At 49.3% G+C, this 17,202-nt stretch overlaps 1 protein-coding gene across 3 annotated transcripts in view; it reads left to right on the top strand.

The window, feature by feature from the left end:
- GNAI1 (G protein subunit alpha i1) overlaps positions 1–17,202 on the top strand; it is a 122,679-nt gene that overhangs the window by 88,252 nt on the left and 17,225 nt on the right. For all 3 annotated transcript variants that reach the window (XM_078598808.1, XM_078598809.1, XM_078598810.1), the window contains exons 6-7: positions 14,643–14,771; positions 15,545–15,674. In XM_078598808.1, the coding sequence (XP_078454934.1) occupies positions 14,643–14,771; positions 15,545–15,674 (259 nt within the window). The remainder of the gene's footprint in view (positions 1–14,642; positions 14,772–15,544; positions 15,675–17,202) is intronic.

The raw sequence follows: 17,202 nt of genomic DNA on the forward strand, positions 1-17,202 counted from the left end.
TGGGGCTCTGTGCTTTTGCGATCTCTTCCCCTCCACCTGACTGCAAGCTAACCATGTGTTACACTTGTCTGTATGTTGAACTTCCTTCGCAAATGTACGTAGCCAAACCTCGCTAATCGGAGGTGCGGTGGAAGGACAACAAACTAAACACAAAAACAATTTCACCCACCACTCCCTCACTTTCCCCCTCCCAACGATTTGAGAAAATGTTAAAAATATATATAGGGCTTGTAATTCAATTCAAACAATTTGCATTTGTAATCATCTCTATTTTTATTCATTCTCCTTGTTTTCTGTCTCGTTTCTTCGGAGGTTTTTTTTCTTCTCCCTGCTCCGTTCGCCTAAATGTTCCATTCGCATATCATTTGCATATCATTTGCATACATTGGGAATAATCCATTCGCACCTGTCACAAATTGTATGCGCATCCCGTGAGCTGAATAATTGACGAAATGGTGCATCGTTCCATGCCTGGCGTTTATGGAGGACGGTCGTGTGGCAAGGTAACAGCAAACCACATTGTATTCCTCACCCAGAGCATCACTGGCAGTTAGTACTTGTAAAGTACTTACTATGAGCGAGGGGGAGATAGGTTATCACAGTTGTGCCGCACAGCTACTGAACGTGTTGTCAGGACGTGTCGCGTTTTGTTCAGCGCGACGTCCCACGTTTCGCTTATACGTCCTGGGAGCTTCTTCGTTGGGAGCAAAACGTCGGACATCGTTCTGAACAGCACCCGGTGCGAACCCCGAAAACACACCGTAGATCCGTGCAGTTCTTGGGCTGTGTCAACACCGGCACTTGCAATACAATAGGTTGCGCGCCCGTCCTGAGATTTAGCTGTAATCTCCCCACCGTGTCGTTTGCCATGGCTGCCACCAACAGGTGCTCGCCAACAATACTCGCTGGGGCAGGCTGACCCGACTAACAATACGATGTTTGTCCTTGCATGTTTGTGGTTTTGCCACGTGTGTGTGTTTTAATATCTGAATTAATCTTTTGCAGCCCGTCGTTTTTTTTTCCTGTTGTTGTTACATGGCTATTGGGCATGCCGTGCGGCGATGCATCGATGAAAATAGATTTGTGCTCTTCATAATACGTGCAAATTGTCCGTGCACAGATAAATAGTTTTACGATTCCTACAAAACCTGTGCAAAGTGGCATGCCGGCGTTACCTTGAGGCTAACGGAGCGAGCAAAACCATGGAAAGGGCCCAAAATAAGGCAAAACAATATGAACGGAATGACAAAAAGGAGGTGAAGAAAATGGGATTCTTGAAACAAATCGTGGCAATCCATCGAATCGCCGTGGTTGGGAGGGCGAGGAAGGAGGGGGGGTTAGTGGGCCTTACCTGGAAAAATATGAATTATTTAGTTTTAGAAATAGTTGAGTGAATTGCGACACGTGCAAAACATCTGTGAAAAATAATGAATCAACGTCATCCTCGGTGCTGCTATATTTGAGTCCGTCGCACGCGACCCGCTTCAAAAGGGACACCCCAGCGCCCCGCAATACGGAATGGCAAGAGACTCTCCGGTAGCACACCTGGCCCACGCGTCGCCAGCGTGTGACGATGGCGCGTGCAGGGCCCGGCCGCTCCGTGTTGCCGCTACGAGCCAGCCCGGCCCTGAAGCCTATTAGCGCCGCACAGGTGCGCGCAACGCCTAATGAGCCGCGCTGGCGTGACCCGATGACGCCGTGCGTAAGCGCTCGTCCGTTTTGCGCGTTTTTTTTTCTTCTTTTACGAGGAGATATCCGCGGAAGCGTCCTCGACATGCAGCCACGTCACATGTTGTGCCGTCTTGTTGATCCGCTGCTGGCTGAGGCCCCTTTCCGTACCGTGCTGGTTCGTCGGGATCATTCGACCGTACTTCACCACGCTTTGTCAGTGCCGGTTGGTTAAGGCGGGCAGGGTAGACGGGAGAGTATGGAAGTGCAGAACAGCAATGAGACTTGCTGCACAAACGTTGCTTCACAGCAGCCTATAACGCGTGTTACTCATCCAATTACCCTCCGGGTTCAAGCCTGCTTTACTTTTAAAAGCTCAGGAGATATTGGGCGCATTGTGGATAATTGAGTTATAATGTGTGAACTTTTATTTTAAATAATTAAAGTGTACTACATTTTTGTTGTGGTTCACAAAAGCACCGTTTTAATAAAGTAAATATACCATTTTAAACAATAGAGAGAAATGACAGGGTGGTTATCTCACTGTGCCTTGAGCCTGGGTTTCAGGCCACGGCTAATGCCATGGGTGAGTGATGTCAACCGGTCGTGATCTGCTGTTCTGAAACCTACACTGACCAATCCAGCAGTGGATTGACGAAGAACTGAAAATGATATTTAAACAATTTATTTTTATTTTGCTATGCTTAGGTAAGGCCCACTGAGCTATATTGCTCTTTTTCAGAAGCGACCTGGCCACAAATGATAGCTCAATGAAGTGACTTGTCATGTGGAAATGTATAGTAGCCAAATACTCTTAAATGCACGTGTCTAAATGTGGAGTGAGAAACGGGAGGACCCGGATAAAAATCCATGAGACCATCGGGAGAACATGCAAACTCCTAATATACGGGCGTCAGAGTTGGGATTCCACCCATGACTTCCTGTATACCAAGCGAGGTAATTAACATCTCGCCACCGTGGCGCATTCTTGCCACTTCGGTGTATATTATTATCAAAGTCACTACTGCAGTATTGTCGTTCGCTATATTATTCAGACAATAATTAATATGTAAAAGTGGCATCTGGCAGGAACGATTCCAATGACGTGTGTGTCTGGAAAGCAAGTTACCGGGGGCATTTGGTAAGCGTACCGTTTAATCCACGATTAGCTGCCTGGCCGCGGTGCCGTGCCGAGGCTTGTGGTGCACCCTCGGGCCTCCCCACCTGGCCCCTTGTGCCGATTCAGAGGCCAAGAGGGAAACCGCCCACCACCCCTCGACAAATTAATGAGAAAAAGGACAAAAAGACAGACGACAAATACAAACCAGATGAAGACTGTAATGTGCGCTATTTAAAGTAGATAAAAGCCTTCCCCCATTACAGTCATCCCAGTGGGTGTAGTTGCATTTAGGCTGACAATTGCGGTGTGGTTTTGCTGATGCTAAGTGTCGGCAATCTTGAAGACTGCCCTTCTGTGCCACACGCGACGCCGCTGTGACGCCGCTGCGCCGTAAGTGGTGTGATCAACACCGCGGCGCTCCGCTGCTCGCGCACAGAGGGTGATGGATCAGGTGTCTCGTTAGTCTGGACCTCACTGTCTCATCCGCCGGGAATGGGTCACGCTGACAGAGCTATTCATTGGACACTCGCACTCTCCCCTGTACCTGGCTACGGCGATGCTAGCCCAGCAAGACTGGATCGTCTTTGCAAGACACTCTCTTGCCGGGTGCGTTGTAGGTACCTTACCTTCTTGGACCCCGTACAAATATGATGGATGAGAGATGCACCCTTGGAACTACACCGAAGGGACAGGAAATGGAGGGCATGAATCAGGGTGAAAACACAAGTCAGAGATGACGTCACTGACAATGAAAGAAAAGTACATGAGCTCTGGCAGGGCACATTGCTAGATCGGATCACGCCTGAGACCGGGAATGGAATGGCATCCAAAGGAGAGAACGTCACCTAAAGGGATGCCCACCACGGAGATGGTGCGGCGTGATCAGATCGTGCGTGGCAGTGAGATGGATGGCAGCAGAATTGGAGCGCTTGGGGATGGGGACAGTGTGAGGAGGCTTTTATCCAGCAGTGGATAGTCGATGGCTTCTGATATACTTGGGCGTTGTCTCTCCACCTGCTGGCTTTGTTTTGAAAAACGATTGAAGGCAGACTGGGATGAAAATGGTGAAATAAATCTGTGTAGAAGGGCAGGATTTAATGGTTTTAGACAACTGCATTTTTGGAAATTAAAAGCAGAATTGGCATTATGCCTGCGAGGGGGAAGTTTTCAATCCGTGCATAACGGCAGCTCTGAAACAGATTAAACACTTGATGCTTTGACAACGACTGTGGATCAAGAAGCTGAAAAGTACGGAAAGAAACGCGGACTTGGAATAACCCAAAAGACACAGAAACATCTAAAACGTGCACAAATCAGAACAGTCACCATCACCTGTGATAATTCGCTTATACACTCCTACGTAAATACTGTACTTGTGTAACCTACTGTATGTACTGTATGTACTGCCTTCTGCAGGTATTAGCTTGTGTAAATGCCTCTCCAGCCCGATGCCCTTAAGTGGTGAAAAAGCATCTGGGTTGTTTGTATATGCAATTATATAATTATCCATAATTTATATGTACTGTGCTTATATATATATACACAAACGATTATGCATGCGTGTTTTCATGGTTGTGTAATGTACATGTGCTTGTGTGTACTGTATGTTGTGTGTTAATGTGTGTTTGTACATGCAGTGCGTGAAAGTTACATTCGTACGGAGAAAAAAATCAGCCCGTTACAAAACATCCGAGATAAATAAATGCAATTAACGATCGTGTGGTCATTGAGGCCGCGTATATTTTTACTGCGGTTGCACAGAATACAGTGCGGAAGGAGCATCTCTCAGTTCGCAGTTGCAAAAGGAAGACGCGCGCTATCAGCTAACGGCAGAAAAACCTCGCGATTTTATTTTCGTGGAAGCCCATTGCATCCTGAGCCCGGCCACCTGAGTTCGATTCCTGGCGAGTGATGTTTGCAGGGCGGCGGTGGTGCACGCCTGCCTTCCAGCACTGGTGGATCACTCACATGTATGTCAAACACCCCTTCCCGTCTCCGTGCTCACCAAGAGATGGCAGTACAGCAAGTGGGTTCGTCTCCATCTGTTTCAATCTGTATGGGGATTAGAGTGTTGCACCCTTCCCTCGCACGGTGAGTTTTTGTCAGGGTACTCCGTGTACGAACACTCATTCATGGAGTTTGCCAAACATCCCAATATAGGACCACACAGTTTTGACAATTGTTTGTGCCAGTTCTGGCTGCCTTCTAGCTTTGTCCACGGTGTTCCGCATCTCTGAATGAAAGGAAATCTGTTGCAATGCGTTACAAAAGACACAATCATGTGACTTTATAATGGAACAGGTCTTGTGCGCACACCATTTACCAACCCATGCGGGCCAGCATGGGGAAGTATGGTCAAACAACTTCCCGTGACCAAGACAGCATGGGGAGGCCTTCATCCGGCAGTTTATTGACCAAGGGCTGAACACACGAGGTGAAATGGAAAATGTAGGCAGAGTGGGCTATTGTGGAATCTGACTGCGTTTGACCTTTTTGGGTCTCATCAGCAGTGAAGCTTAATGTGCCCTCTGCTGCATTGAAAGAATGGGCTTCGTGCAATGTACACGGAAGCGGTATACTACAATAGTTGCCAATCTGACTTGAAATGCTTGACGCAGTTTATGGGCAATGTTCTTTGGTGCGAATTTCTCTGCTTCTGATCGCGATCATTTGTAGAAATTGCGAGCACCTTTGCTTGGCCGATCTGATTTACGCTGTGGTTAAGTCAGGCTTTATTTGACATTGGAATAAATGGGTAAATAATGTAGCACAATATAAATGCAGGGGTTGTAGCCACCACCCGTTAATATTCACGGTCTGCAGAGGAGCGAATCGTGGATTATTGAAGGATTACCCTTCATGTATACCGCATATATATTAAATCTGGTTGTCATGGAAGTGTGACTGTTTAAAAGGCTTGGTGGAGTGACGAGCAGGGCAGATGAATCAGGAGGCTGTGGGTGAGTGGCTGTGTGGCTTTGGGTACTAATGCAGCCTGTTGAGCTTCTGACTTCGAGCCTCGCAGGAAGGGGACCTACTTTTAAACCCCGGTGCTGATGGGCAGAGAAGACTGGCAATCGCCGTCTTGTTCTGCAAGGTTTCGGTGCTTGCAGGGGGCGGTGACGCGGCCCAGCGGTAGCGCGATCGCCACTCATTGCAGAGGTTCACGGTTTGAATCCAGCGGTCGCCCTGGTTAATACCGCGCCGTCCAATAACCGTAAAAATGCGACACGCCGTCTGCTTTACAGCGCACATTAAAGATCCCAGTGGGATCATTCGCACAACTATGCCGTTGTGTTCCAGAGTCATGGTCGAAATTTGTAATTTTTTAAATATATTACCTACAAATGACTCATTTTAAATGCTATATATATGGAGCAAACACCACCCCCCTCCTGGTGAAAACGTGGCAGGACCCTTCTGAAAAAGTAATGAGTCTCAGTGAGGCTTTCTTGGGTAAACAAAAGCTGTTTTTCCGGATGCTTCTGCTGAATGGCGTATATAAAACTGGAACAGTATTTCTACTGCTCGAGAAGTAATTTACACAGTGTCGGATAATGTTGGATACATAAATAAGTGTTACTTTAAAGACAAACTTAGGTTACTAATGTATTCCCTAATTATTTGGTGATATTGCGTTGGCAGTGGTAGATAAATAACAAAAACAAAAAACTCAACACATTCGTCAATAACATTGCTTTTAAAATAAATCAAATATACGACAGGTGACGTTTCAGGCGATGGCCCTTCTTCAGAACAGATCGAGAGCCAACAGATGTAGATTGTCTCTGCGTGCTGTGAAGACGGTCCATAGCCCAAAACGTTGCCTAATGTTTACCCTTTTCGTTCCAACGCCACAGTGTTGTTCTTTGTACGTGTGAATTTTGTTTATACGTGTGAAATTTTTTGTACGTGTGGATTTTCGTTGTACGAGTGAATTTTCTCCACGTTCTCCGCTTTCCTCTTGCAAGCGATACACTCATTAAAGGGATTTTGCCAAAAAAAAACTACCCTTATGAAAACATCTGTGAACCCAGTGAGGCTTTTCCTGGTGAAATAATTGCCATTATTATAAATAATTGGCATTATTATGCAAGTTATTTTTAGTATTTAAAATAATGCTCTTGGCCTTTTATTTATTTACCAACTGTATTCTAATTAGGCTATCTGTATCGTGTCACGAGGTGGTGAAATTTCCACTCGGTACTCTCACAGTGACTACCAGCGTGTTTCGGAAACATCCATGATAGATGATCTCACGGAAATGCTGCTGATGTCCCTTTAAAACGCCCCTTAAAGCCACGCTAGAAACAGCACACCTTTTATATGCCCTGCAAATAGTGTTCAACGGATGTCAATCAAACCGAGACGTTTGATTTCCAGGACCACAACATAGCTGTATTAAGTTCAATGCCCTCTTTATAATAATGACATTTTGTAGCCATCGGTGGCAGGGCTAAGACCATCAACTTCCTGCACTTGAGATCCTGGTTCAGTTACAAGAATGGCTTCCCGAGTCTAAACTAAACTATTTTTATTTGACCAGGCAAGGGCCACTGAGCTACATAGCTCTTTTTCAGTAGCGACCTGGCTATCACAAGTGACAGCTCAACGAAGTGGCTTATCACGTGGAAAATTTATAGCAGCCAAATACTCTAAACGCACATTGTTTAAAAAAGTGGAGCGAAAAACCGGAGGACCCGGAGAAAAATCCACAACGACCACGGGAAGAAACATGCACGACCTCCTGTATACCTGGCGGGGTAGTTAACATATCGCCACAGTGGGTTTGAACCTTGCATATCGCGATCGTACCGGCTCGGTGCTCTGACCGGCTCGGGTATCTGACACGAGGCTGCAAGCCCCACTGAAGCTGCCTCAGAAGTAGTCGACATCGTGCAACGGTGGCAGTGTTAAAATGGGAAAAGTGCCCGCTGCACTCCGTGAAGTAAAATGGGAAATGTGCTCACTGCATTCTGGGAGGTAAAATGGGAGAAGTGCCCACTGCATTCTGGGAGGTAAAATGGGAAACGTGCCCACTGCATTGTGGGAGGTAAAATGGGAAACGTGCCCATTGCACTCTGAGGTAAAATGGGAAACGTGCCCACTGCATTCTGGGAGGTAAAATGGGAAACGTGCCCACTGCATTGTGGGAGGTAAAATTAGAAACGTGCCCATTGCACTCTGAGGTAAAATGGGAAACATGCCCACTGCACTGTGTGAGGTAAAATGGGAAACGTGCCCACTGCACTCTGAGGTAAAATGGGAAACGTGCCCACTGCATTCTGGGAGGTAAAATGGGAAACGTGCTCACTGCACTGTGTGAGGTAAAATGGGACACGTGCTCACTGCACTCTGAGAGGTAAAATGGGAAACGTGCCCATTGCACTCTGAGGTATTTATTCTCACTGGATGCTGTGAATGGCTTGCAGCTTTGTAGGTGATGTAGCCAAGGCGTGCTTAAAATAAATCCCGTTTTGAGATAAATGGCTGCAAGCCATTTTGGCATTGCATTGCACCTGAACAACAACAACAAAAGACTCCGAGGCTGTCGCAAAGGAGGGCATTGAGGTGTACCGCGATATAACGGTTCACTTGGGCCTTCAAGTCTTGTATCCTGAGATGTGTAAAGTATGTATGTTGAACTTATTTCGTACCATACATCGCCAACCATGTTAATTGACAAACATGCTGTCGCGCTCCGATGTGCTTTCAGATTTTACCGCTTGTTACTCAGCACGGTGTCTTCACAGTTTACTCCACGTGCCGGGAGAGCATCGGGAACTGAGTTCCCCTAAAAAGCTTCCCGCTAGCTTGTGGAGCGAAACATCGGACATCGTGCCCAACGATACATGGTACAACCGGAAAGGACGTCAGATTAGCTACACGCGGCAAACTACCGGGAAAACCCTCCACAGTGCTGTGGAGCTGATTGGCGCACACAGCAATGCGATATCAGAAAATAAAAGCGGCATTTAACAAAAATGTAATTTGGCTAAGTAATTTTGTTTTGTGGTTTTTATCTTTAGATTTAAATGTATAAAGAGGAAATGAAGGAAAGGGGCTGTATTGAGCTGATTAATTTTACAATTGTAGTACATTTCCATCTGTGTTTAAATTATAATTATTTATTCGATGGGGGCTGCAGTACAGCGCCAGCTGAGCCAGCAGTGTGCATACTCAAGGGTGTGTGCAGAAATGATGTTCATGATGAAATAATAATAATACCGTAATAGTAAGAATGGCCTTTTTATTTATTTTTAAACCAGAAAAGCCATGCAGAATCGCAGGGCGATTTATTTTTTCTCTCAGGAGGTTGCTACATTGGGGTGTTTGGGCCAGTTCTGTTACTCGGTGTTGGCGGTCATGTCGGACAAAACCGGAGCACCAGGAGAAAACCGATGTAAGTATAGGGGAGTGGGTGACTCACAGCTGCACACAGATTCAAGAATTAATTGATATACTACCAGCTTCTGGCCACATTGCAGCCTAAACCCTACAACACCTGGCATTAGCCGGCACTCTCCCATCGAAGAACTAAAGCAGGCTTAAACCAGCTGTCTGACGATATCGGGGGCATTCGGGGCGATTTGACCTCAGGCGGCATTGCAGATACGGCACTGCGACCCCAACGATAGAACGTGGGTCTGTGTTTCAATGCGTGAGGGTGCAGTTGACTTCGACCTCTTAACCCCTGCACGCTTTTTAATACGGGGAAGGGTTTGAGTGGCGCCATGTGTGTGTATGTATGTTGAACTTCTTTCACACCGCGCGTAGCCAACCATGCTAATTGGAGATGTGGGGAAGGACAAAGAAAGCAGTTCTAAAGAAATGAGATTTCAATCTAGATGATTTAAAAGTTGCAACAGCTTCAGAGGTTTCATAATGTGTGTGGTAAACGTGTGGCAATGTGTGTGTCCGTGCTCGATTCCTGGTGTTGCATAACACCCAGGGCAGTGCGAGGTGTGCACCGAGTGTGAATAATGGTGCAGTCTCTTCAAGTGACTTCAGCAGCCCCTTTTGTGAAGTCGTCTCCCAGGGACCGTTCTCTTACACGCAAGGCGGACGCGTTGCTCGCCATGAGACTTTCCCAATTGCAAATGCCTTTCGTCTCATCGCACGATGCCAACCAACCAACACAAATGCAATGTCATCGTCATCGGCCGTGATCGGTCCACTTCTGGATGAAGGCCCTCCCCAAGCTGTCCCCACTTCTTACGGGGCCCTGTGCAACTTGCAGTACAACAGGCGGCGCTCTCCAGCGCCACTGGGGCCAGGGCATTCCACAAGGCCGAACGGATGCGCGTGGAATCTTCGGCCGCCTCGTGCCTCTGTGGTGGCACAGCGCGCGGGGAGGCAGCGGCGCGTGCGCGCACGTGAGCGCGCGCGCATCCTGTGTTTGCGTTTGGGGAAGTGTGCGTCAATCTGCCACTCGCATCTGGCACCAGCCCCCGTGGGGGAGGGGGGGAAGGAAGCTGCGTTTCCTCTTCTTGCCGAAGTTCAATCGCGCACGGGGTGGTTCGATCAAGGATTGGGACGTGGCCCAGTGGCGCTCGTAAGCTCGGCGGTCCTTCTGGAGAGGCCTATTTTTTCTTTAATCGCAGAGTACGCGTTATTTCCACCGTGTGGGAGCACAGGCGCAGGTGGCGACATTGCCAGATTGCGCTTTTGTGGCTGTTTGCCCCCACAGAGAGCCGTAATTCTGCCATCGAGTCCGTTGCCTCTTTGTTCGTCGACCTTCGCCTTGGCAATAATATGCATGTGCGCGTGCACGTAAAGATACAAGGTGCTGTGTACACAGCAAATGGCAAGGGCCTTGTGTGTGGACACGTTGGATTTTCAAAAGAGGGAAAAAAAGGGACAAGCAGCATCTCGTGAAGTTAGTTTACCGAGTTTTGTAAATTGGGTCATGAAAACACTGGTGTAAACTAGGACTCGGTCTGCCAGATCAGCTTCGTCTCACACAAGCACACTGCAGGTCACAACCACACACTCACTCACCCACCACACTGCAGGTCACAACCACTCACTCACTCACCACACTGCAGGTCACAACCACTCACTCACTCACCCACCACACTGCAGATCACAACCACTCACTCACTCACTCACCCACCACACTGCAGGTCACAACCACACACTCACTCACCCACCACACTGCAGGCCACAACCACTCACTCACTCACCCACCACACTGCAGGTCACAACCACACACTCACTCACTCACCACACTGCAGGTCACAACCACACACTCACTCACTCACCACACTGCAGATCACAACCACTCACTCACTCACTCACCCACCACACTGCAGGTCACAACCACACACTCACTCACCCACCACACTGCAGGCCACAACCACTCACTCACTCACCCACCACACTGCAGGTCACAACCACACACTCACTCACTCACCACACTGCAGGTCACAACCACTCACTCACTCACTCACCCACCACACTGCAGGTCACAACCACTCACTCACTCACTCACCCACCACACTGCAGGTCACAACCATACACTCACTCACCCACCACACTGCAGGCCACAACCACACACTCACTCACTCACCACACTGCATGTCACAACCACACACTCACTCACCCACCACAATGCAGATCACAACCACTCACTCACTCACCACACTGCATGTCACAACCACACACTCACTCACCCACCACAATGCAGATCACAACCACTCACTCACTCACCACACTGCATGTCACAACCACACACTCACTCACCCACCACAATGCAGATCACAACCACTCACTCACTCACCACACTGCATGTCACAACCACACACTCACTCACCCACCACACTGCAGATCACAACCACTCACTCACCACACTGCACGTCACAGCCACACACTCACTCACTCTGCAGGTCACAACTACACACTCACCCACCACACTGCATGTCACAACCACACACTCACTCACCCACCACACTGCAGATCACAACCACTCACTCACCACACTGCACGTCACAGCCACACACTCGCTCACTCTGCAGGTCACAACTACACACTCACCCACCACACTGCAGGTCACAACTACACACTCACCCACCACACTGCAGGTCACAACTACACACTCACTCACTCACCACTCTGCGGATCACAACCACTTCTCTTGCTGCTTCTTCCCTCGACTTTCTTCCCATCGTCTCTTTGCCCCCCCAAGTTCATGTAACCTCGCTCAAGTGAAGACCAGCGTTCGCTCGTATCTCTCACACATTCACGACTGCAGTTTGTTGCTGTCCACTCCCCGTCTTGGACCTTTGGCGCCTGTACAAAGCAACTGATAAAAAACGTGCATTGTGTTGGTTCTTCGTTGCCATTTATTCTTGCGTAATAGAAAGAAGAACGTAGAAAAATGAGCGCGATCGTCTGCATTACTTGCCATAATATCACACACGCGTATTTTTGACCTCGAGTTAAAGCACCGTTTAACAGGACACGTCTGTTTACGAAAGCTGCATTGCTTGCGCAGCTCACGACATTACACCATCCATATATAGCGGTCAATATCAGCAGAGAAAGGAAGGCCAGAGGAGCAGTCACTGCGTGGGTGTTGTGGGTGGCCAGACACACCCAGAAATTCAGACGTGTTCAACATTTTCCAGATATGGCTTTGAGACACCCACGACATGTCTCGATATGGCTACGAGACACACCCAAGTTTTGGACGAAATCCTGATAGTTTTGAGTCTGCATTACTCTCTTGAACAGGAGGACACAAATGCCGATTACGATGATGGTGGGAACCTCTAGATACAGGAGCGCACAATCAGTCGGCTCCGCACTGAGTCATCAGTCGCCAGTGGATGCTACTGATTTAACATAATCGCAGCCCAGCAGAACTCCGCTTATCCTATGCAACGTGGGTGGGTTGGGGTAGGAGGGAAAGGTGAACTTCAAGCATCCTGTCTATCCTCGTGTTTTTTCTGCAATATTTTGCTGTCTTTTCTTGGATTTTCTATTTGCACTCAGTCACATATTCACTGTAAGATGTTTTTTTGTTCATGTTTTTTGTTTGTTGCGGTTGCACCCGATCCAAGAGCCGAATGGCTCACAGGGCTATGCCTAATAAATGAGCTTGAACTTGAACTACCGAGAGCAATTCTCTGGCAGCTGGGTCACCTGCGACTTCCACGTGTGCGTCTGCACCTCACCTAAGTTTGATAGCGTCCGTCGCCATTGACGTTGGCAAAGGCCTCTCTCAAAATAGATATATATATTTTTTTTCATCGTGGCAAATTGCGCCCCGTTTTATGACATTTTTATAACCCGGCCATCTGCAAGCTTTAAATTGGCCCAATTTTTTGTTCGTATTTTGTTTTTTATGTTTGTTTAATTGAACGTGCTCAAACCTTCTCACACACACAAGGACTGCTGCTGCTGCTGAGTAGAAGCAGGTGGTCGTGTTTGCCTCTTTGTAGCCCCACGTGTTCACGCGGATCACCATAAGGTGGGCATTACATTGTGTGTCTTGGGCTCACAGACACCTGTGGTCATGCGCGCACCGCTCCCTCGGACAAACTTAATGACACCGCACACAAAGGTGTTCCCGCAAATGCGTCTCGCCGTGTGCTTAATGCGCCGCGAAACTCGCTGTCCAGATGCTCCACGCGGCGAGGTCATGGCATTTATGGAAGCTTTTCCCCATCTGCCTCGGATGCATTAACACAGCGGCGTAAAACAAAAAAAGACTGTTCAATTGATCTCCCTGGAAGGCTTTCAGTGGACTTTGTGCGGCAGGGGATTATGAGCACTGCTCGTGATGGTGGGTTTTAGGTATGCGATGAGCCTCATTAAGTCTGACTCTTCCTTGAAGGTAAAATGTAATTATCTCAGCTTCGGCGGTGAGTGGAAGCAAGATTCTCTTTTAAAACTTAAAAGTGCTTCAAGTTTTTAAATCATCCCAACCAAAGGCGTCTTCTCCAAAGTAGGGGTAACGATGCGTGCGGTCCAATTCATTAAAATCATGTCAAAGCTAACAGGCACTACCAGCCTCTGTGTTAAATTACAGACGCGACCATATTTCAATGCTCTGTTTCCAGTCTCTGACTATGATGTTGTGGTAAGACCAGAGCCTGTAATAGTTCATAATGCACTGTTTTTCAAGCTTAAATTTGGCTCTCACAAGCATTCAGGAACTCGGAAGTGGTTGTAATCGCCATATTGTTACAACACCTCTCCTGCTTGGGCAATGGTATACAAACAAGCTCAAGATACTGCACCCTAGCGTTTTTTTATATTAATTGCCATAATTTGTCGCCGTGGTTCGATTAAACATTTGATTCTCTGTTTAACGTTGATGTTGAATGCAGCGGCCACCAGCAGCTGCATGGGTCAGGTGAACCTATTATATAACAACACACGAATCGAAAAACGTACGTTCTCATGCACGTGTATGTGCGTATGTTGAACTTCTTTCGTACCGTACGTAGCCCACCGTGCTAATCGGATGTGCGATCGGTGAATCCTATGTAACTGTTGCATCCTTTTCGCTCAAGGCCCCACAGAACCCCCTCGTGTGTATTCTGCGTCGGCATTTTTCAGAATCCGAATATTTATTCATTTTGGAGGAATCTGATGAGCTGTGAAGCTCTTTTTCACCACTGTCTAGTAGGGGCGGGTAAGAACGTTACAGCCATTCTCGTTCTGTATGGCCGGGCTGGGCCAGTTGAGGGCTATAAGGAGCGACGTCGCGTGAGTTCGTGAAACGTCGCCAGCGAATGGATGAAACTGGCATCGTTGGACGACGCATTCCATGCGTTGGCAGCGCTCACCGATGGCGCTCTATTGGAATCTCACGTTGCCGCCCCCTTGCCCCCCCCCCCCGCAGCTACCTCAACGACCTGGAGCGGATCTCGCGACCCGACTACGTGCCAACGCAGCAGGATGTGCTGCGCACGCGCGTCAAGACCACGGGCATCGTGGAGACGCACTTCACCTTCAAAGACCTCCACTTCAAGTGAGTGGCGCCCAAGCGCGGTGGCTCCCGTGAGGGCGAGGGCACGGCGGTGCTGCCAGTGTTGATGCTGCTGGCGGTGGTGGTGCTGGTAGCGGTGGTGGTGCTAGTAGCGGTGGTGGTGCTGGTAGCGGCAGTGGTGCTGGTAGCGGCGGTGATGCTGGTAGCGGCGGTGGTGCTGGTAGCGGCGGTGGTGCTGGTAGCGGCGGTGGTGCTGGTAGCGGCGGTGGTGCTGGTAGCGGTGGTGGTGCTGGTAGCGGCTGGTAATGGCTGATGGTGCTGCCAGTGTTGATGCTGCTGGCGGCGGTGGTGCTGATAGCGGCGGTGGTGCTGGTAGCGGCTGGTAATGGCTGATGGTGCTGGCAGTGTTGATGCTGCTGGCGGTGGTGGTGCTGGTAGCGGTAGTGCTGCTGGCAGTGTTGATGCTGCTGGCAGTGGAGGAGCTGCTGGCAGCAGCGGTCCTGGTAGCGGTTGGTGCTGGTAGCGGCGATGGTGCTGGTGTCGGCACCGCCACAAAAACCCTGCACGGTAAGCTTGATAACAGCAGCAGCGTCTGTTGGCTGGTATCGCACTTGTGCATGCGCGCACGTGCCTAAAACTGGTCCCCATCCCGTGATAGTGGCACACGTGTGGATCGATAAAGGATCCGCGAGAGATTTGCGAGCCTGACCATGAATGTGCACGTGTGTGTGCGTGTTCGCGCGTGTGTGTGTGTGCACGTGCTTGTGTGTGTCTGCGTGCGTGTGTGTGTGCACGTGTGTGCGACCCCGGCGCAGGATGTTTGACGTGGGAGGGCAGCGCTCCGAGCGGAAGAAATGGATCCACTGCTTCGAGGGCGTCACCGCCATCATCTTCTGCGTCGCCATGAGTGCCTACGACCTGGTCCTGGCCGAGGACGAGGAGATGGTGGGTGCCCATCGCCAGCCTCCAGTGAATTAGTAAATCGGTTCATTTTGATTTGAGTTAAACAAAATAAAAACCCAGAGCCAGCCTGCTGGGGCAACGGCGTCGAGACGACTGCCCTTGGGCTTTATTTGCAAAGGGGTCGTAGTGCCCCCTATCCCAGCCAGTCACCCGTAGCAGTCTGTGTCTCTGTAGCGGTGAGGCCCACGTCACGGCCAGGTGTGGCGAGGACAGGTGTGGGGGGACAGGTGTGGGGGGGACGGGCAGCTGGATGCTGCGCTCCCCGACTCGACATGGGCCGAGGGAGACCAAAAAAAAACTCTTCACTTGTTCCTCATTTTGAGTTAACAATTTCGCCTCCCTCTCATGCCGATACGACGAATTGTCACAAAGAGGAGTCGAGATTTGATTTATAATGTTAGGGTTTGCCACCTGTCCATGATTTTCCCACAAGAGTCCTCTTGTAGAGCCTGCGATCCTGGGAAATATCTGAAGTCTTCCCGGGATGTATGTATGTTGAACTTCTTTCGCACTGTACGCAGCCAACCGTGATAATCAAGAGGTGCGGGGGCATTAAAAGTTTATTTTTTTTTTGCCACTCACGAAAGACATTTTATTCAGAGGTAGTTCTCCCCTCCTCTTGTATTGTGAGACGCTCTTCTTCTCCCCGTGATGTACGTCCCAGGCTCTTTATACCTAATAGGTGGCAACCGTAGTTCATGCCCGCGTGGGCAAACGCTAATTTCATCAACACCCGGCGCCATGACGCAACATCAGGGTACAGAAAGCAAAACAACATTGGGCGCTGTGACCGTCCCCGACAAGATCTCGTGCCAAACACTCGGCCGGCTCTTCCCCAGGGAGGTTCACGTGGCCACCGTCGGTGCTTGCATCAGCGGAACGCCTCCTCCTGGGGTCTTGGTTTTTAATGTCAGCGCTGCCAGTCTCTTGCTCACCAAGCTGCACGTGAACTGGCTCTGCTGCGCTAAACCTTTGTTCTGGTTCAACGGTGCATTCAATTACATTTCGTTGCGTGTGTGCGTGTGGGGAGCGGTGGCGCAGCGGTGAGCGCATTGCGCTATGAACTCGGGTGACCCGGCTTCGATTCCCGCTCACGGTCAACACCAGTGAACCGGTTCTGGGCCTCCCCTAGGTCGACTCAGCCTCAAATAAGTAACTGGTGCTGTGTGTAAATATTACCACTCGGGAGACAAAGGTGGCTGCGCGTGTTTCTGGCCACTCACCCCCTCGTGTGCCGTGCCGGCTCTCAAAGGTGCTCATTAATAGCACTTGCTCCTCCAGTGTTGATACTGGTTACACGGGTGGTCTTTGTCTTTGTAATGTAGAAAAGGTAAAAGTGCAGCCACTGCAATTGCTTGCTCACACCACTGCTGACAGAAGCGCGCCTCCTCTAGAGATGTCCCGTAGAGGGCATTTTGGCCTACTCTTCCACGCTGTCCAGATATCTTGGAGGAGGTGGGAGTGTCCACATCTTACCCCACCTAATGCAGCCTGTCGATGGACTGACCGT

This window comes from Lampetra planeri, chromosome 11 (assembly GCF_965212315.1).
Source record: "Lampetra planeri chromosome 11, kcLamPlan1.2.h2, whole genome shotgun sequence".
Lineage (NCBI taxonomy): Eukaryota > Metazoa > Chordata > Hyperoartia > Petromyzontiformes > Petromyzontidae > Lampetra > Lampetra planeri.